Source organism: Podarcis gaigeae, assembly GCF_964106915.1.
Source record: "Podarcis gaigeae genome assembly, chromosome: 3".
NCBI lineage: Eukaryota > Metazoa > Chordata > Lepidosauria > Squamata > Lacertidae > Podarcis > Podarcis gaigeae.
The window spans coordinates 103,384,659-103,407,373 of NC_139680.1; the positions used below are offsets into that span (position 1 = coordinate 103,384,659).

At 42.5% G+C, this 22,715-nt stretch overlaps 1 protein-coding gene across 1 annotated transcript in view; it reads right to left on the minus strand.

Annotated features, from left to right (window-relative positions):
* Positions 1 to 20,899, minus strand: part of TTBK1 (tau tubulin kinase 1) — an 89,130-nt gene extending 68,231 nt beyond the window's left edge. Inside the window, exon 1 of the mRNA XM_083733928.1 lies at positions 20,745 to 20,899. Within this exon, the coding sequence (XP_083590054.1) occupies positions 20,745 to 20,852 (108 nt within the window). The 5' untranslated portion in view covers positions 20,853 to 20,899. The remainder of the gene's footprint in view (positions 1 to 20,744) is intronic.
* Positions 20,900 to 22,715: the final 1,816 nt, after the last annotated feature.

A 22,715-nucleotide genomic window follows, 5' to 3' on the forward strand; every position in this document is an offset into this window, starting at 1 on the left:
TACTGAAAGCCAAACCACACAACTAAATGACTTCACAAATGCAAGAAAGCAGCCAAAATGGTTTTGCTCTGAAAAATAAAGTGAGGTAAAAATAGGACACAACATATATATTCCTACCCAACAGATATCTGAATCATGTCCTTGTTTGAGCAAGGTGAAAGTTACCTTAGTTCATGGGAGAAGTCTGCCTAGGATAGACAGCCTGGCTTTGTTTGACAAGGAGAGGCTGAGCAACATCTCTCTTATTGTTGCAATGCATCTCATAAATTTGAATCAGAATCTATTTGCAAACCTCCCAAAAGCAAACGTGGGCTGACTTTGCCATATCAAAAATGCATGAAAGTAAATTCTGAACTGCCCTGAGACTTGCGGATACAGGGTGGTATATAAATTCTAGTAGTAGTAGTAGTAGTAGTAGTATGCACTGGCTCCAAAATATGGTTTATTTCCTACTTTTCCCACTTGCTACAAGATGATCATTGTTTTTCAAACAGCGGGTCTTTAGCCACATTGAGGTGGGGCTCAGTGTCACAGTCCTCCCTTGCTTGCCTGTCCTGTGCCCTAACAATGTGGACTTTTGGCTGGAACAGTGCAAACAAACTGGAAATTTAAAGGGGATAAGGGAGGGAAACTGTTATATGAGGCAGAAGTGAATGTAAATGGAAGTTGAAGAAAGTGTCGATTTGGTGGAAGGAAGGGGAAAAGGCACAAACTGACAATGAAAGTAAAATGGGAGAAGAAATTACAGATTACGGGTTAAAATGCATGTGAGGTTCGGAAGGAAAAAACAGAAAAGAAAAGCCTTCTCCCCTTAGAATTTGTGAACCAGCAAATTCTGCCCAAAGTGGAGAAGTTGTCACAAGACCTCCAGAGCAAAAATCTGTACACAACTTGAGGAAAGCTGAGCTAGGGAACTCCTTGCCGCAAGGAAAATGTTGTGGCAAACAATTTAGCAATATCCAAACATGGGTTAGCTATCAGTAGAAAGTGCCAGTAATTGTCAGCTTGTTACACCAAACCCTTCCTCTCCAGCTATTTTGTGGCCTACGTTGGCCTCTGTAATTTTAGCCATCTCAAGTGGGTCCTGGGAGTAAAATGTTTGGAAACTACTGCTCTAGATGGCTATACCTTCCAACTAATCACAGGCATTTTACAAGGCACTGACAAACTAATATAGAACAGAATTACAAATGTGGTATTGCATTGATTTCTAACGAAGAGATATAACATTCTTGGAAATAAGATTTGGAGCTTCTACAAATATGCATGTTGGGAAAGATGGAGGGCACAAGGAGAAGGGGACGACAGAGGACAAGATGGTTGGACAGTGTTCTCGAAGCTACCAGCATGAGTTTGACCAAACTGCAGGAGGCAGTGGAAGACTGGAGTGCCTGGCGTGCTCTGGTCCATGGGGTCACGAAGAGTGGGACACGACTAAACGACTAAACAACAACAAATATGCAATGGCATGATACTGCTTGCAATATGATTAATATTATAGAACACACTGCTTGATGACTGAGAACAACTATTCTGACCGCTAGCATCCAATCTCAGTTCAAGATCCTGATGCTGACCCACACAACCCATGTCCTCCAAATACCTTAGGAAATGTGTGCCCTGCACACCTTTGCTCCTAATTAGATGAGGCAAGGTGGTCCTGATTAATATTGCAGCTCTGTTGCTAAAACATAATGCAGGATTTCTCAGCAGTCGTTCCCAGCTCTATAGGGTTGATGAGGATAAGCCCAACATTGCCAGTCTTCAGAAACATTATAAACCAGCCTTTGCCAGCTAAATGGCCCCACAGCGTTTTTGGACCTCAACTCCCAACAATCCCAGCCAGCACAGCTGGGCACCTGGCTGGTGAAGGCTGCTGTAAACCATTCCTTTTCTCAAAGGTCTGTTATGAACATTGTTGTGAACACATTTACTTTTTCTCCATGCTTTTCAGGCAAGGTCTGCTCTTTAAAGCTCTGTGTGCAAGCGCTCCTTTTTTTTCTTTTCCTCCGAAGCTTTCCCAGTGAAAACCTGCTCTTTAGAGCTGAATCAGAGCAAATAGCAATCAGCAACCTGAATAGCAATTTGTTACACTTCAGCTTTAAAGAGTGAGTTTTCGTGGGGGAAACTCCGAGGGGGGGGGGGGAGAGAGAGCAATTGGACACAGAACTTGAAAGAGCAGACCTTGCCTGGAAAGAGCAGGGCAAAAGTTAAGAGTGGATAAGCCCTGAAACAGCTTCTGGAAACATTTATCTGGTGGATTTCATGCATGGGCTTTTGAAGCATCCATGGGTTGTTTTAATGTTGCATTTTACTGTTCTACCATTTATTATATGCCATTCTGAGCTCTTGAGTAGATGTGGTAAAAATAAGAAAATACCGAAATAATCCCAACAGTTCGTAGATCCTTGCATCATTGCATCATCTGAGCTGAATGCAAGTTAATCCTAGTTCAGGACAGAATGTTTCTCTATTGCTAGCTTAGTTTGCAGATGGCTCAGTCGGTTAGAGCATTGTGCTGATAACACCAAGGTCACAGGTTTGATCCCCATATGGGACAGCTGCGTATTCCTGCATTGCAGGGAGTTGGACTAGATGATCCTCGGGGTCCCTTCCAAATCTACAATTCTATGATTCTATGAAAATCGTTCATGGCATGACTGCACAATTTTTCTCTTAGGGAATGAGCAGAATTCAGTAGGCTGAATTCTATCACAGCAACCAATCCAGAAGTGTTTTTTTTCTGGCCCTCAGGTGCCTGTGGGCGCCACAGCACCCTCAGACACCCCCTTGGCACCAATCCACACCCATTCAATTAAACAAAAAAAAAAGTTATTTGGCAAGGGGGTTGTCTGTTGTGGCGGGTGGAAGGTGTTGCCTGCTTTCTTTCGTCTGTGGTTTGTTTGTTTGTTTGTTTGTTTGTTTAGGGGTGTGATGCTTTGCCTGCTGGCGAGTCTATTATAGTTTTTTTTTTGGGGGGGGGGTTACTGTGAAATGGATATGTTGTGATGCCCATTCCAAATATGCTCCCCAGAACTAAAAAGGCTGGGGAAACATGCTCTGGTCTGTTTTTTAATTTTTAAATAGGAACAATCTGAGTTCATAATCAGAAATGGTTTAATGAGTTAAAACAAGAGCCACAAACCTTTTCAGACCAGCAAACCCATTTCAAATTAAGATAATGTGCTGTGGGTGCCAGTCGCAAAATGGGGGCGATGGGATAGGGCAGAACACAAAATTAGAGAGTACAGTTATTGCTGCTTCACCCACTCCCCTTCAGTTGTCAAAAAAATACATGATAGCCACCAACCCACAGCCCATGGGCACCAGCTAGCGATTACTTTCAGCCACAAGCTCATATGACAATTGAACTCTTCACTATAGACTTTCAAACTGGAACCAGATAACAATAGCACCAATTAAGAAGCCATTATTTCACACGAAATTAATGTCTGATATCAAAATGCCCCCTTCCCTATTACAGCAATATAGGAGAACCAAATAGCTTTTGAAAACAAACAACCATGCCTTTAACGCCCAACCACACAGATTAAAAATTGTCCTCAATAATTAAAATTGGTTTTTACTTGTTAATCAATGAATACAGCCAAGCACTTTTAAGCCCAGCCGATTTCAATAGGAAAATTTAACCCTTGCTCAGCTCTCTTCTCAGAAAAGTCAATGGGGCTTGGATATGTTCACTTTTGACTGGATCCTACCAAAAAAAAGGAAAGATATCACTTGGGGCTACAATCCTGTGCACCTTTACCTGAGAGTAGGTTCCACTGAATGAAGTGGGACTTAATTCTGAGTAAACGTAAATAGGCTTGGACTCTAATCTTGGTCTGTCAAACCAAGTATTTCATTCTCTGTTTTTCTTATATACCCCATGATATATATATTATTCCTGAATTATTCTTCCATATAATATTATTTTTATCCTGTTTCATTTAAAACTAGTTCATATAAAAAAGGGAGATTTTCATAAAGGAGCTGTCCACCACCTCAAGCTAAAAGTGCATTCCATATGACAACCACCTGAAAGCGTGATGTCAAATCCCACTGAAGAGATGGATAACACAGGGGCCACTTTCCTATACACAGGTCAATTGCAATTCAGGATAAAGTGCTGAGCTCAACTCTTTACAGTAAGGTAAAAATGAAATATACACCTTGTCTCCCCGACAGCCTTACACTGGTTATTGCCGCCTCGAAGTAAAATATGTGCCTACTTCTGCAGCACCCTCAAGCTCTTTTCAACACGCACAAAAGGGGATGGGGGGATAAATAACAGAAGGACACAGAGGAAAGGTGTTTTATGGGCAGTGGCTGAACCCACCTGAAACTCGGCTTTGCTCTGTAAAATCTTATAGGGAAAAGCAAGGTCTGCTTTGAGGCTCTTTGTATGATTCAGTTTTCTACTGGGCGGGGGGCGGTCTTCCAATTACAATCACTTCTTATTACCAGGATAATCTTGACATCAACCGATTGAGAGGATATCATAAACTCATAAATTTGAACAAATGTATTTATGGAAACAAGCACCTATCTTAACACTGTGGAACTGATCAAAGATCCTGCTCAGTAGTTACGTTTTACCAGGGGAAAACTCTGAGAAGTGATCATGGCGGGGGTAGGAGGGGGGCAAAGCTAACTACTCAGTATGACCTGCTAGCAGCTTCTCCCTCCAGACTCTTCCTTTCTCCATTGGGTTGGCAACTATGTGGCCAAAGTGCTTAGACCTTGGGTGAGTAATCCACAGGCCTCATTTTACGCAAGTGTGGGGAGCCAAGAGGGAGAAAAGGATCCTCCCCACTCTCAGCATGCAGTCTCTGACGGATTAGCACCAAGGGAATGTGACACGCCACAGAAAAAGTTCCCCAATCCTGGGCTACTCATTAGCTGTGGGCTGCCAGTTGCAACCCCTAATATTAACTGGATTTAGTGGCGACGGTACATTTTATCTAAGGGAGCTGTTTGTTTTGAAGTACAAAGGAGTTCAAAGATAAACTCAACAAGCTTATAATTAAAAGCTAGAAATTCAAAATTATTCTTCTTATTCTCTTCTGTCCATAGCTTAGGAAACTTAAATACAGCTATCCACTATGAATGAGCCACACTGAACAGTTTGAAAGGCAAAGGTTTGCATTCACCACTGGGCAGCTAAGCATCAAAGATGACTTGGAATCAGGGAAAATGTCAACTTTTCTAGCTCCTTATATGCTCATTGCACATCACAATGTACTACGTTGCCTTCTTAATCCACACTACGTAGATATATTCATCAACTCCTAAAAGTTAGGAACATTTTTTATTTGCAGTTGAACTTAAGGTGGGCTGCAAAGAAGAAAGGAAATAACTGGAGCACACTTAAAAGTGCTGTCCTGATTATTTCCTTTGAAGTTGGGTAACCTGACATAATGGGTCACCCATCCACCTATCAAAGCGGCCCATGGTGGGAGGTAGGGGCACTTGGGAACCAGCCAAATCCTACTTCCCCATTCCTGTCTGGTTAAGCAGATAGGAGAGTCAGGGGAAGCAGTAATTTTGCCATAGAGGCCCCACCCCATTAGCTGGCCCAGAAATGGCAAATGTAGAGTGGGGGAAGAGAGAGATTCCCAGTATTGTGGCACAAACAATTATCTTGTCCTAGAGCAAGACCCTTATGACTAATATCCTGCTCACTGTAAAGGCTTCCTTGTAACTGAAGCCAAGGGGCTTTGAAAAAGGCCCTGCTAGAAAGCCGCATTTGACCAAACTGCGGGAGGCAGTGGAGGACAGAGGTGCCTGGCGTTCTCTGGTCCATGGGGTCACGAAGAGTCGGACACGACTAAACGACTAAACAACAACAAAGAAAGCCACATATAATGAGGTGGGGAAAGGAGAGGAACAAGGCCCTTTGGTGACTTCCTTTTTTTAAAAAATAATTTTTATTAACTGGCCAATCACATCAAATTAAATCACATCACATAAATTCCGAATTACAAAGCCAAATTTTGAATTTTGTTGGGGGGACCCATACTTCAAGATCAACGGGGGATTCTGATCATCTTCTTGCTGCTGCGTTTTTGTCCAAATCAGTCCAAATCAGTCCAGGCAGAGTTCATAATTCTATCCAGTCTTATCTTGCTGTTTCCACATCATATCTTGTTCATATTTTTTTTCTATTTTCTTTATGATCTCTTCTTAGTCTCCTTAAGCCGATAAACACCAATATAATAATCCTGTGTGAATTTTCTGTTCTTCCAATCCTGAAATCCAGATGGTTTCCATATATCATCTCCTTCATAGATAACATCGCTCTTTCCATCATATTCTTACGAAGCTGTCGCTCTTGAGTCCCACTGAGGAGTTTAATCCACAATATATAAACAGCTTTGTTTCTCTCTTTCTCCTCCCAGACTCAAGACCTCCGACAGAACTTCCCAAAATGGCGACGGCATTTTTAACTGCGTCATTCCAAAGCTCTTATACCTTCCAGGCTCATCTTGAAACATGCTTTGGTTCGAAAGTTTATCTCCACACAGCCTTAAATCCACAGCTTAAGTCCTTAAAACGACATTTCTGACTCCTTAGGGGAGGGGATTCTTGTTTAATCACATAGAAAAAGAAAGGAAAGTTTTTTTCCCCTCCTCCATCAGTCATTTGCCGTACCGTATCTTGATGTATCTTCTCATGTTTTATTCTTGTCTTATTTTATCAGAGATCTCTTCTGTCCGCAGTCTTTACTCCCCCTCCTTCCTTGAAGTATGTGCAATTCGCCTCGTCCAAATTGTTTCTTTTGAAGTTCTTGCAGCTAGTGGCGCGAATCAGGGACGGCGTCCAGGAGTGCCGAAATCCCACAGGAAGGCTTTGTGCCTAGTGCCCCCATCCCCACAAATTCGGGGGTGGTATAGGGCACAGCAGGCAAGGGCCGTCCCCCCCACAATCCTGGGGGGCTAAGGAGGCTAATTACCCCCATCATAGCCTCCAAATTACCTCATGTGGGTCGGAGAGATGTTATTGTCAGCCATCTTACGATGCGCCCCCTAGTGGCCCCCGGCCCTTTGGTGACTTCCAACAGCCAGGAATCTCAGATTATGACTGAGTAGAAGTAACCGCCTTTTTACTGACACTCTCCCTTCACCCCACACTCTTCCACACACTGCTCCAATAGCACTGGCAGGTTTCCATTCACAATCCTCCCTCCATTAGTTATCCTAGACTTCTTTGAGACTGCCTTTTGGCTCATGAACAGTGTTTTGCTTAACCTTATTTCACCTTTTATCTACGGCTCCATCACAAAGCATCTGTTAATGTAACTTCATGAATACCAAAGCCAGTGTACTATGAACTGCTGACAACCCTGTTCAGCAAGGGCAAATATAAATAAAAGGAATGTGCATCTGAATGGTGTCAATCACAGTCAATCTGGCTGGCAAAAAGAAGCGACCAAGCAGACTTGAAGAACTATTGATCACTGAACCACCTCCCCCCACAACAAAAATCTGCACAAGTCTTTGGCAGGATCTCTGCCAAGTATTCTGTCTTGTAAAGCAATTTATACTGACCAAATACTTAACCAGTTCCATGGCTGGGAAGATATGCAAGGACAGAGGTTTCCACTGGGTGTGTCAACTCTAAATTGTGGAAGAAAAGCCTTTCAGCCAACTCTAATCAAACCAGCATAGCCAACATTGTACTTAATTACAAGACATGACATAAATCATTTAGACAATTGAAGTCTACAATCAGTGGTGGTGTCACTTTGCTGTGTCAGAGATAGATGTATGGTGTTCTATAGGCCAGAACAATGCCCCACTAAAGCATTGTCTCTGTTTCCTGAGCCGGAAGTCTTCTGAATTACAAAAATAGTGACACAAATGACAAATGTTGTAAGCTACCTGCACCTTGCTGATATAACCACTGAGGCCCAAACTTCACATTACAAGGAATTCATAGCTGCCACCAACAGAAGCAGCCTAGCAGATCGTTAATCACAATTATTATTTGTGGATTTACAAACTGCATTTCAACTCACCTGAATCCTGAAACTGGAGAACTATACAGGAAAACGTCATATATTCCTACTGCCTCCTTCAAGGAGGAAGGCACCAACCCCTCCACACAAAGATGGGTTTACTCCCTGAACTCACCCAGCCAACTCCTCTTGGCTAGTACAAATTAACTATGTTTGGCAGGTGTCAAAGGAGCATGCTGTGGGCCAAACCGCTGCAATCATCTTGTCCATGTCCTCATGCTTCATCAACTGAAACCAATCCCACAAGATGTTCTGTCAAACACCTCACTTGGCTCTGCAATAACAATAGCATTCAACTAAAGATAGAGATAGGTGATTTTATCCTCAGAATGCCTGGGAAACTTGTCACAACAGGCCTCTAAGTTGTCCCAAAACTCTGTTCCTGAGGACAACCACACGGAATAGCTCTGCTGGCAGGCTACTCCAGATGAAGGTGGCAAAGTAAGCCTTCTTTGTCACCTTTACCATATTGCAATAGGCATAGCTATTGTGTCCGATCAGTTTCAAATTGAGTCTTACACCACTTGTGCTCTAGCCTTCGTCCAACTTGTTTTATAGCTTGGAGCTCCCTGAAAACTGAGCAGCTCTCCAGACAGTGTCAGAAAGGGCACTTGGAAGCAATCATGTCAACAGCCCAGCACATCTCACCATTCCGTAGCAAGAGCAATGCCTTGACAGGATTGCTCTGGCTTCTGGAAAATCCTTCAGGTATCCCTTGACTTTTTTAAGTCACCAGGGGTGGATTATCCTAATAGGTCCCACCACAGAGAGTTCATCAGACCTTTGTGATGAACAAGGTCACCTTGTGTGCCATACATAGAAAGGCTAGCATCATAAAACTCAAGACTGGGAGCTGTGTAGCATAGTAGCTAAGAGACTTGCAGTCTCGGGTTCAAATATGGCCTTTGGATAGCCTTCAGGAAGCCACTAACAACACACCATCTGCAACACAGGGACAATCTTGTGGACCTACCTTGCAGAATTGTTCTAATAATTATTGAGATAGGTGAATGTAAATGAAGCACTCTGAATATTCTACTGCACTATACAAATTCCAGGTAGTATGAATATTAAAATCTCTCTTAGGATGCAGGGAGGTGCTGCAAAGCAATTCAAAGCATATATTAACACTCCCTCACTGCAAGACAAAAACATGTGAGATATCACAAGACTAAGCAATGGAGAGAACAACGTGTTTGGACATGGTTTCTGCTTCCAAAGAAACAGCATTTAGTTTAGTGGTACGACTTATGTCAGCAGTGAGGTAATCCCAGCTGAGGCGGTTAATGTTGATGTGAACGCACCATTTCTGTTGACAAAGTACCAAGACTGTTATTGGCACAATATGGAGAAACTGCTAGCAACATGTTCATCCTCATATTTGCACTGGATGACCTAGCTGGGTGTCAGGACATCAATTCAAACTACATGATAGCAAATGTTCCACAGTGCATTTCATGTCTTACTCTTGTTGACTAGGAAAATTCCCAGTCAGATGGCATATAAGTTCACTCAAAAATAATTCCCATTGAATTCAATGGCAGTTACTCCCACAATTACTCCATTGTATTTCTGCTCTAATCTTTGAGGCAAGAAAAACTGTTCTTTCTGTGCTCTGAATTACATCTTTACATTACATATCTTTCACTTTTTTGAGCTAAAAGATCTGCAAGACAGCTAACAACATTTTAAAATGAAGCACATATTAAAAACAAAGCACATACACAAATCAACCAAGAATCAGATATCAAATCAATTAAGCAGCAGTAAACAGAAATCAAAGACTAGCAGAAAGAAAGAAAGAAAAACCCCAGTAGAACAGCCAGAGAAGGAAACCCACTCAAGAGAGCTCTAAATGTCACCCTCCACGAACAATGTAGCTTTCACTCTGCAATGAAAACAAAGAGAGGGAGCAGAATGAACTCTCTCCAGGAGGCAGTTTCAAAGCCATGGTAGAAAAGGCCCAATCCCTAAACACCTCCTCTAAAACACTTCAAAAACAGCAAGGGGGGATTTCTGGGGAAGATCTTAATGTCTGGGTCTGTTCATAGGAAGTATAATGTTTTACAAAAATAGCTCACAGCACATTACTGGTGCAGGATTCACTCTGGAAATCTTGAATGTCTTGGAACCACTGGGCTTGGCCAGAACCCATCATCTAAGGTATTCACAGCTTCCTACATTCCTAGTGATCTTAGCTCCCATTATCCTTGAACACTGGCCATACTGGTGAAGACTAGTGGGAACTGTAGTCAAACAATATCTGAAGGGTCACAGATTACCCCACGGATATATAAAAGACCATATCTCAGAGTTCCAAGAATCTCAACTTTCGTTTTTTGAAAGTACATAACATGAAAGTGTAGGGACCGACTCTAATAACATCTCAAAACAAAGGAAGGCATTGAAAGGCCAGGGATCGGGCTTCTGTAGTTTTTATGACTCTTCACCCTTCTGCTGTAGCTAACTGAAATTACACAAAATGTATGCAAGGTTACATAATCTGACTCTTCATTTGAACAGAATTTGATGCAGAACTACACTACACTTTGGTATAGCATACTTTTGACTGTATGCTCTCTGAAGAGAAGTTTTAAAGAAATTATATGCTAGAATGAGTAGCAGAAATGCAAACCATGCCCAGGCAATCATGGGGTAGTCCAGTTAACTTGTATTGGAATGGAGGCAGGGGGATACAATGGAAAAAGAAAAGCCTAGTCAATCTCAGTATAGCAGACCACATAAAACAATCGCATTCTCAGCCACAGTGGCAGAACTGACGTAGAATTAAACAAGTGCAGCAAGGCCTGAGTCCAATTTCAAAACAATGTCAATTTCAAACAAGCAAGGTGGCATAGATGTTTAGTACGCATATTAATGACCACAGTTTTAATTTTAAAAACAAAGGATGGATTGCTTTGCTTTCTAAAAATAGGCTCAAGCACAACTATGATATAAAAAGATCAATGAAAACACTGCAAAATATTAAGTGGATGAAAATCCAGGGAATATTGCCACAGACCCATCATGCAGAGAAATCAATGAAAGCAGAAAAGAGGACAGCAGAAAAAGCTGACAGCATAAACTTCAGGATCCCTGAATGGTATATAAGGTGGCTAAAAGTTATAGCTTCAGCAAACCCATGGAAGGTGGCATCAGATGGCCTCTTAACTAAGTATCAATTTCAAAATAAGACACATGTCACATGATGCTGGGATGCAATGTATGATTCCTAATTATTACACAGATTATTTTTTCAGTTGCCACATACATATTCAGAGAGGAATTGGAGCACCTGCTCTGAATTTTGAACCAGCAATAGGAGGCCTACACCAAGCTGAAACAAAATGAGCTCACCTCCAGTATTTCTTCTGGGTGTTAGGAGTACAAGTCTGCTTCACACATTACATTTTCTGTGTGTACACCTACAAAAATAAAACTTTAGACATACACGCAACACGTAAACCAGGCTAACCTGTGACTCTCCCAATGAAATTAGACTATACCTCCCATCATCCCTGGCAGTTGACACTGGCAGCTGGGGATGATAGGGGCTGAAGTCCAACATCTGGAGCAGTGGCGTAGCGTGGGTTGTCAGCACCCGGGGCAAGGCAAGTAATTTGCGCCCCCTAACCCATGGATTTTAGCAGGGGGCAGAGAGCTGCAAGTGCGAGCGCGCGCGCCCCCAGATGTTGCGCCCGGCCCCCCCCCTGCATCCCCACGCTACGCCACTGATCTGGAGGACCAGAGGTAAGCCACATTTGATGGAAGCTGTGAATATAACACAGAGACGCTTGAAAGTGCATGTCTGAGGCAGGTCTATCTGCCACAGAACTGGGATTGATCGCTGGTCGCTGCGGTGTGTAAAAATCCAGCTTTGTGGCTGTGTGATGTGTGACCTAAGAAAGACTGTGAAGGGCTGCTGTATGTCTTGTTTACAGGGGATAAGCTTTTAATGTTTGATGTATTACAGTATTTTAATATTTTTTGGGAAGCCACCCAGAGAGCATCTAAGATCAAACAAGGGATTGTCAAATCTGAAAGTTTGTAATATGTATGTTTTCTAATATTTTATAATGGAATAATCTAAATTTGTGGCAGGACAAGAACCACTTGTTGTGGGAGTGGGGAAGCTACCAGACTTGAAGTCTGAAAATATTTTCTAAAGGGAAAATTAAATACATCAGAACAAAGTATTTTCTAATAATTGCTGAGAGTGCTCTCTCTTTAAATTCAGTAGCAAAAAATGTTTTGTCTTTATTTTAAAAAAAACAAAAATGTGTGCTATTCTCCATCCTTCTTTTTTGAAATTACCAGTCCCTACTGTCAGCAATCTGAACATCAAATGCTTAGAAAGTGACTAGAAATTGAACTGTCACCCTGTTAAATGAGAAGAACTAACATCTCCATTTATCAAAAGTACTGACAGCATGCAATATCTAAGGGAAAGCGTGATAGATATATTAAACTGATATAAAAATTGTGACTGTTTCACTGCTGGAATGGTGCCAGATCCAAGCACTGAAAAGTATAAGGAAAGGTCCCAGCCAGAGCCCATTATTGTGAAAATGGCACAATCAGCAAAGTGTTTGGGACCACGTCTGCAAAACTACTGATTTGGGGTCCAAGCATCCTATTTAAGTGCTTCTGATAACATATGAAACTATTTAACCCATGCTAGCCTCTGCAAGGCTATGTTGCCAAATACTGGTGTGGTCCACATTGCTCGCTTCCAACAGTAAATGTGGAAAATTATCAAAGAAAAATGTACTGATGAGGAAAAATGACATGACTTCTCAAGTGAAGTTCCTGTGCTTCTGGAAAAGCATCACAGCACTTATGCAGCAAGGTGCTATGTGGAAAATCTCTTAGAAACTAGAGCTGTTCACAAATCATTTCTCAAATTTTTCCACCCTATCCATTTGCAGAGAAATTGAGAAGTGTTTGACAGTGGAATTGTCTCCCTCAGGAGGTTGTGGATTCTCCTTCCTTGGAGGTTTTTTAAGCAGAGGTTGGATGGCCAATTGCCATAGATGCTTTAGCTGAGATTCCTACATTGCAGGGGGTTGGACTAGATGACCCTTGGGATCCCTTCCAATTCTATGATTTCACCAAATTTCTCCAGCAGTTTTTCAGGGATTAGGCTCACCATTAGCAGCAGCAAATACTCTGTGCGCTGCTGGTGGTTGGAGTTTCTGTCTTGCAAGTAGCAGCAACAGCAATTATATTGGCAGCCTGGCCATATTTTTGTTCTCCGCAATGCCTTGAACCTAGCACCATTCTAGTTTGGGGGTATGTGTGGCTTTCACCACAAAAAATGGTCTATCTTAGCCTAACTTATCTCAAACAGCTAGTGTGAGGATAAAAGAGTGGCAGGGGGAGGTCATAAGCATTGCCCTGAGATTCTTGGAAGAAAGGCAGGATAAAAATGGGGCCAGGAAAGATTCCTTATGCAGTCTTCATGCTACTCTCCCAGAGGAAGGAGGAATTAATGATCCCAAAAAGGATTGAGTGAGGTGCTCTCCATTGACGGTCTCATGCCACAGTAGTGAATGAGTGTGTGCGTATAGCAAAGTATGAAGTACTACTGTAAGTTTTAGCAGTGCTATTATCAGCTTTAAACATTTCACCAAAAAACCCTGTGGACTTTCTTCTCAGAAGAATGATGGGAGCACTGCTTAATTTATGGGGGACAGAGAAAGAAGCAAGGGCTCAGGTCTGTGTGTAAGTTCTACTCCTTCATGCCAAGTAGGTAACTTTATTGTATATTAATTCATTGTATTTTTTATTGTATATTAATTGTATATTATTGTATTAATGCATATTAATTCATAGCCATTTATTTAAAGTATGGGAATGGCCCCAGTTGGAAGGTGGTGGTTCTAGATTGGCATGCTTAGTGAAGGAGGGCTGGGCCTACTTAATGTATGCTGCTTTGAGTTACATTGTAAGGAACGCGACTAACAAATATAATCCATCCATCCATCCATCCCTGTGAGAATTGTTCTCTACTTAAACCCAGTGCAGTGTCCAGTGTAATTCAGTTCATTAACAAAAATGTTTGGCAAATGCAGAGCTCATAGGTATAAACAACAGTACTAATTCAAAACTCTTTTAGTCTTTAATTCTTTATTGTGCGGTGTGCTTAACATATCCCGTTTGGGCACAAGCTATTCTTTTATTCCCCAACTGTATATCATTAGGGTACTTTTGAAATATTTTTGGTGACATCCTTCCTTCCCTCAGGCTATCCTTCTCTTCTGGACTATCAATCATCAGTTCAAGCAAAAGCACCTGCTCAGCAACCATCTGGTACAGTTGCTGCTGCTTCATTTTAATTATTTCTTCCTGGCTGCCCTAGGGATTCATACGTTGAACATAAATGGGCCTGCCTCAGAACACATTTGTCCAAAAGTGAAGCTGGGTGACTGCAGGCAAACTTCTTATTATTGTCATGTTAACTAATGTCATCTGGAGTTCAGCTGAAACCGCCATTAACAAAAGGCCCAAATTGCAGATATTGTGTGCAGATATGTGAACCTATAGACAGATAACGCCTAAAAATGGGGAAGCAATGCTCAGTAACCTTTTCCCTGCCTGCTATTGTTAGGAGACAAACTGCCAACCACTGCCTTCCTCCTTAAGAGCAAACCAATTCATACTGTCTCCTACAGAAGTATATTTTTCATCTTTCAAAATGCCATCTTGTTACAGTTACATTAGTTTGGGATCAACACCCCTGCTCCCAAGTCATCTGCAGGAATTCTACGACATTCCTGCAGATTTGGGCTTTCCACTCATTTGATGACCTTAGCTAGAATAACTGGGCAAATAAACAAGTTGTTTGGAACAGCAGTAATTGTTAGGTGACCTGGAACTCCCTCACAGAGCAGTACATGTATAATGTCATATATCCCTCCCACTTCAATACACTGATCAAAACTCATCTTCCCTGTGAAGCCTTTGGCAAGTGCCTGGAGCATTGCAAGCTTCAAAGGACATTGGAAACCTGATCTCTTCTGATGGCTGCAGTGCTCTGTCTACCTTCCCATTCAGGTACTGTTCAAAATGTTAATTCCCAATGGCTTCCCTCTCGCCCTTTTCATCAGGAAAGTCAAGGGAAGCCCAGTTCAAGGCAACTGGATTACTTTATAACTAAAGATCTCAAAAGGCTTCCAATTTTTGGTCAGGACAATTTAAAAAGGGCTGATCTAAGTTTACTGCTGAGCAGAAATCAGGTGGGGGAGAGAAAGAGAGTGAGGAATATGGATATCCTTTCCTCTATCCTAAATGACATCAACTCCTTGGTAATTGTGTAATCAGTTTTCATAAAAATGCCCATTCCCAAATTCAGACCTTTGGTGTGATCCAGCAGGAATGTTATTATGTTCTTAAGGGAGCTATATGTGCTGGCTCTAAAGCCAAACACATCTCCTTGACACTGAAGTAAACAACAATTAAGACATAACACCAGTCTTCATTTCACTGGCTTACAGACACAGTTTGGGTCGAAATCAGGAGTATCAACTTACTCATTGATTTTTTATCAGCTACTCACACTGAACAGGGATTTGATCAGGGAGAGATGGAGATAAGACTTAAACAGAAATAACAGTGTGAAGCAGCAGCAAAAATAGCTAATACTATTCTAGGCTGCATCAACTGAAGTATAGTGTCCAGATCAAAGGATCTATTCTGCCTTGGTCAGACCACACCTGCAATGCTGTGTCCAATTCTGGGCAGTACAATTTAGGAAGGATGTTGACAAGCTGGAATGTGTGCAGAGGAAGGCAACTAAGACGATCAAGAGTCTAGAGGCCAAGCCTTATGAGGAATGATTGAAGGAGCTGGGTATGTTTAACCTGGGGAAGAGGAGACTGAAAGGCGATATGATAGCCATCTTCAAATATCTCAAGGGCTCCCACATGGAAGACGGAGCAAGCTTGTTTTCTCCTGCTCTGGAGGGTAGGACTTGAACCAATGGCTTGAAGTTACAAGAAAGGAGATTCCGACTAAACATCAGGAAAAGCATTCTGACAGTATGAGCTGTTCAGTTGTGGAACAGACTTCCTCAGAAGGTTGAGGACTCTCCTTCCTTGAGGTTTTAAAGCATGGCCATTTGTTATGGATGCTTTAGCTGAGACTCCTGCATTGCTGGGGGTTGGACTAGATGACCTTTGGGGAATCCCTTCCAACTCTATGATTCTATGTTCCACTTCAAAAGATATTGGCAGCCAGGGTGGCATGTCCCATTTTGCTATTTGAGGGGAAACGGGAAATGCAGCCTTCCTCCTGCTGCTGCCACCATACCTGTTCCTGTCGTCACCCAATCTACAGCCACCACATACCTTGCGACATCTGCCGCAGGCGGAGAAGCAACATCACCATTGGTACACTGTGCTGTAATACGATGCTTATCTTAATTTCCCTCCGGAAAAAAAATAAAAATTGCTAATAAAAATAGATAAAATTATTCATCATTATACACTTATTTATCCAGCTATACAAATGCTGGACTGGGATTAGTGTTAAGAGAAAATGATTTTATTTATGAAATACAATCTTACATCAGTAGGCTGGAGTTGAAAAAAAAACTGCTTCAGGACATTCAGAACTATCCATGGCTGAACATCTCCAAAGCAAAATCAGATCAGATTCACTGGCCAGACTGAATATGAAAAACACACCCACAGTACACTGGCACACTAAAACCAGGTTTGGACAGAGTATGTGGGGAAATAGGAGTCTAGCAAGCTGAAATGAGCCAGTTCTGAAATCCTCATTTTTTTCTAGTTTGTGGCTGCCTAATAAACCACAACTTCTCTCACTTCACACAAAATCCACAAATGGGAGAGGGAAGGGTGGCTTAAGTTTGTACTGCAGGTACCCAAAGAGTCTCATTCATACCTATTCTGCTAGAATTTTTGCTTAATGGGCAAACAAGAAATTTAAACAAGGGTTTATTAAAGCAATTTGAAGAATTACTCCTTAACATAAACTGGTATATGGCACTTTAGACAGCTTTCACATGTAACCAAAAAAATAGAAATCTATCACACTGACACAGAGTAAATATAAAACATACAGTGAAATTCAGGGATCCCTTTGACACAACAAATCAGCTTTGCAATAAATAACCCTGTAATTAAGCTAAAACCTACACCCCAAGCCCAATTCATGTTTGCATACAAGCTCAAAAGATTTTAATGGAAAAGCATAGTATTTTAACTCAGAACTATGCAGATTATATTGATTTTTTGAAGGACAATTCCCCTGGGACAACATGATAAGGGAAAGGGAAGAGAAAGAGAGATCAGGATGTGCAAAGATTGATAAAACCTTCATTTAAGAATTTTTCATTTAAGCATTTTGAAAAGCTAGCATCCTTTGAGTGCAAGAAACAGGAAGAATCTTAATTTTGGCATGTTCAGCCTTTACCTACAAAAATAATATGCTTAATTCAGTGTGCCACTGAACAGTTGAATACAACAGAAGCTGATATTGCTGGCAGCGTGCCAGACACTTCAGGACCCACCAAGCATGAAAGCCACATTAGCAGTTGACCTCCTCAGCTGCAATTCACGTATTCTGAAGGAACACAAACAGTGTGGAAGGAAAGCAAAAAACAGCTCCCAATTACCCTGTTGCAGACAAATCCAAAAAAGTACAAAATACCTGCACCTCACTGAGATGCTGCACATTTATTAGCTGAGAGAGCAGAGGCTTGCTGCATTAGTTGCTAGACAGAAATAGGACAAAAAGCAGTGCACCAAGCAGAAACCTGGCAGCAACATTACATTTGGGACATGGTGAAGTCACTACCCTGCACCATCTATCACTCTGTCAGCTCTCCTGTAAGATTTGGTGAAAAGCATAATGAATGCATGGTAAGGTGTTGTTGCTTCCTGTTTCAAAAGTAACAGCTAGCTCTCATCATAAACCAGTAGGCAAACACGCTCCCTTATGGTGTTGACTGGGAGAGAAGGGCCTGACAGCTCACAAGATGGGTGGTACAGCAAATGTCTTAACTGGATAAATATTAAGTGAATGGATGAATGCAGCCCTAACGGATATGAATGACAAAGGGATGGGGGGAGGGCAAAGAAGGAATCACCCATTCCTTCTTCCTTGAAGGCAGTTCATGTCATTTCTTTCTGCTGTTGCTGTTTACAGCCCTGTACCTCACACAGTATCCAGTCTAGCAGTTTGAACTTGTCTTAGCAGTATCTGGAAAGGGCCTCCTTACATGGGTTAAACCACAGAGCCTAGGGCTTGCCGATCAGATGGTCGGCGGTTTGAATCCCCATGACGGGGTGAGCTCCTGTTGCTTGGTCCCTGCTCCTGCCAACCTAGCAGTTCGAAAGCACATCAAAGTGCAAGTAGATAAATAGGTACCACTCCAGCGGGAAGGCAAATGCCATTTCCATGCACTGCTCTGGTTTGCCAGAAGCAGCTTAGTCATGCTGACCACATGACCCGGAAGCTGTACGCCGGCTCCCTCGGCCAATAAAGCGAGATGAGCGCCGCAACCCCAGAGTCGGCCACAACTGGACCTAGTGGTCAGGGGTCCCTTTACCTTTACCTCACACAGCATCCAGTCTAGCAGTTTGAACTTGTCTTAGCAGTATCCGGAAAGGGCCTCCTTACATGAAACAATTCAGAGGAAAAATACAACTCACTTCTCAGCCACAGTAACAAGACACTTTTCCTCAGAGTCCAATTTTCCCTAACAATCAGAAGGGCAGACACAGGTAAATTCAGCTTGAACACACAGACCTAAATTAGTCACCCACTGTTCCACAAGGAACATTATGAAGGCCCTGGATGCAAAAGCTTATAAGGAAGTGCCAATTTGAATAATTATATCATCATCAAATTAGAGAAAGTAATAACTGCTGTTATTCCATACTAATAACAAACTCAATTTCCCAAGTGCCAATTGTTATGTAGCTAAAATGGCATTCCAACACAAGAGGGAATATCAACAGGCTGAGGACAGCTCCAAGGTTTACAGAACTATGAAAAAACTTTGAGCAGGGGGGGGCGGAACCAAGCAAGGAAGACTTTGAATCATCCCAAAGAAGATTAAGCATATTCAGTGGGCAAACTGCACGCTGTTGCCCCGTGCTGCTTTCTGTGAGTGGAGGCCAGCCGTGCTGCTTTGCTGGTGATGTAAGGCCACAAATATAAGCCGCACTTTAACTTTTTATGATCAGAATTTGGGAGGAAAGTGCAGCTTATATTCGGGCCAATACAGTATAATCGGTCTGAGGAAACATGATGGTAGAAAATGGAATTCGCTGTTTCTTAAGATATGCTGGGTCTAGGCAATTATTATTATTTATTCTACTACCACTATTATTTATACTACCACTTGTTGTTGTTGTTTAGTCGTTTAGTCGTGTCCGACTCTTCGTGACCCCATGGACCAGAGAACACCAGGCACCTCTGTCCTCCACTGCCTCCCGCAGCCTCCCGCAGTTTGGTCAAAATACTACCACTACTACTATTTATTCAACGTATATACTGCCCTTTAGCAAAAGATCCCAGGGCGGTGTACAACATTAAGAACACTTTTTACAGAGCATCAATAATAAAAATGTAATAAAAAGCATAATAATGAAATACCGTATTTTTCGTCCCATAGGACGCTCCGGCTGCGGATGTCTGCCCGGCGCGCAGGGCGCTCTGCTTTAGGGCGCCTTGTGTGCTATCCGCAACACGGGGAGCCCTGCAGGAACTCCCGTGGGCTCCCCAGGCTTGCTGATAGCTTCCTGAAGCCTGTATTCACCCCATAGGATGCACACAGATTTCCCCTTCATTTTTGGAGGGGGAAAAGTGCGTCCTATAGGGCGAAAAATACGGTAATCATAATGATCCCACCCAGCCAGCTTTAACAGGCCATAGATTATTTAATGACTAAAGGCCTGGATAAAGAGAAATGTTTATATGGGCCTTTATATGTTAAAAATCAACACTGTGAAATCTGCCTAAAAGTCAACAGGGAACTAGTACTGGTGGCTGGAGCAGTGATGCAATACTCTCCAGCCGACCTGCCTCCCACACCTCGCTCAGCACAAGATAAGTCACCATGTTCTTCACCAGCTGCAGCTTCCTTAAATCAGGCATGTAGAACCTTCTGCCCTCTGGATGTTGTTGGACTGCAAGTCCCATCAGCCCCAGCCATCATGGCCAATCATCAGGGATGTGGGAAGCTGTAGTTCCAACATCATTTGAAGAGTGCCTGGTGAATTCATTACAATGAGCCACTGGTGAATGGTAGGTTCGTTACAATTTAGATCTTTCTTTCCTTCTTTCTTATAACCCCCCCCCCCCACTAAAACCAAGTACAGTCATACCTCATGTTATGTTTGCTTCATGTTACATTTTTTCAGGTTGCGTCCCGCGGCGACCCGGAAGTACTGGAAAGGGTTACTTCCGGGTTTCACTGCTCACGCATGCGCAGTAGCGCTAAACCGTGCCACGCACCTGTGCAGATACGGCACTTCAGGTTGTGGGCTTTTCATGTTGCAAATGGGCCTCCGGAACAGATCCCGTTCGCAACCAGAGGTACCACCGTATTCACAAGCTCCTAGAGGCACCAGAGCAACTAACCAAAAAGAGCAAGATTCAGATAACTGGAAGAGACCCATGTAAAAGGGTAGTTTGAGAAGAAGACATTCCATCATGGCTAGAAGAGATGCAGAGAGAGGAAAATACTCACCACTTTCCAACGGTCCTTCACCACGTAGTTGGCCGGCAGAATGTCGACCTGCTCCCCTCCCCCACTCATGTTTGGTTCGTCCTTGATAGCAGCTGCTAGGCACTGCATTTGCCAGCCAGAGAATATTTTAGTAGCAGCTCCCAATTTAAACGAGCCATTTATCTGAGGAAGAAGAGGGAAAACACATACACACGAAAGGGGAGAGAGGAGAAACATAACAGAATTAATGCAGGTCATCACAGGCAGATCATGCTGCTGAAACAACCCCCGTTTAGACCCAGTGAGAGGAAGTAGCACTAGGAAAGGTGGCAAACTCACCTCGGGGTCAGAGCGCAGCTTGCAACAAGCCTTACTGGTGCAAGCAATTGCCCTCTTTACAAAATCCTCAGCGGTCTTCATGCACAAAATTAGCAGAAGCGACCATGCTGTGAGTCAGCAGCACAAACTCAAAAGTAGTGAGTAGTGAAAAGTTACTGGCTTACACCATGCAGGGTGCTTTGGGGGAGAGGGTGGGGAATTGAAAGCCAGCAACTCAAAGACAGGCCGAAGCCAACTTCTTGCATATTGTCTGAGTACCACAACGGTGACAGCAACACTAAGAGCTAAATCTGTTCCAAGAACATAAATGATCTCACTGAACTAAACAGATGACTTTCTCTTGAAACTGCCACCTTTAGCACTCAGCTGACCAAGGATTGCCAGGTACAGCACCCAGCAAAATCCAAGATGTGCTGTTTAGAGTGCGAGCTTTAAGAATGGCTGCCTCCATAAGACAGCCAAGCAGAGAAAAGGATATGTTCAGAACTGCTTCAGCCTTTGGTGCATCAGTCTTCTTTCGACTAAGAGGCCCTATCAACAGTTATGTAAAATATGGAAGATTTCAACTCTGGTCCTCACCATGCTTACTCAGAAGTGCTATTAATTTGGATGGGTCTCGCTTCAAAGAATGCAAACTTAGGGTTCGTCCTTGTTTCTGTTGCCTTTCCTGTTGTTGGCTATGGATAGCTTGTACTCGTTTATCCTTGTCTAGTCCCCACAACTGGGTTTGATCACGTGTAACACATATTTCAAGGTTTTATTTGTTATGCTATACTGTACATGATTTTTAAACCGCTCTTTTAAAACACTGGCTGGGGGCCAATAAACTGAAACTGATACCTAATAAAATGAAAGCACTGTGTGTGGTTGCTTCCCTAGACTCGGAAGGGGAGATTCAACTTCACTCCCTTTGAAAGATCAGGTTCACACCTTGATTTTCCACTTTGTTGCTTGAACAGTGCGAGTTTTCAGCTTCTGGTGTTTCTACCAGCTTAAGCTGGTATGCCAGTTGGAATCCTCTTCTGGACACGAAAAGTCTGTCAGCATTTATCAATAAATGTGTTGTATGTGGGGCTTCCCTTGAAGATAGTTCAGAAGCTGCAATTGGTTCAAAATATAGCAGCCGGGATTCTGACTAGAACTTGCTGGGAACATCTTCCACCAATTCTAATGAATATACACTCAAGGAGCCGGTTTGTATCTTTAAAGAGCTTCACAGCTTGGAAACTCAATTCTTAAGGGTCAGTTGCACATGAACTGTCCCAAGGACCAACACCTTCCACTTTGAGGCCCTTCTCAGAATGGCTCCACCATCAGAAATTAAGCAGGCAGTGCCTTCTCATCTATGGTACCTCAATTGTGGAACTCCCTCCTCATGGAGGTTTATCTGGCACCCACTTTATTGTCTTTTAGGCATCAGGCGAATCCATGTTAATACTTGCAGGCATTTTAATGGGTTACATTTTGAAATAGCATTTGGAGGATGCTATATTTTAATGCACAGTTTTAACTGTTATTTTAATTTATGTATTGGTTTATTGTATTTTTAATTATTCTTTTGTTTCAAATTACATACCTGTGCAATTTGTCCGTGATAAATATTATGAAGGGTGGTATACACTTTTCACGCAGCACTCTTGACATGTGCACATA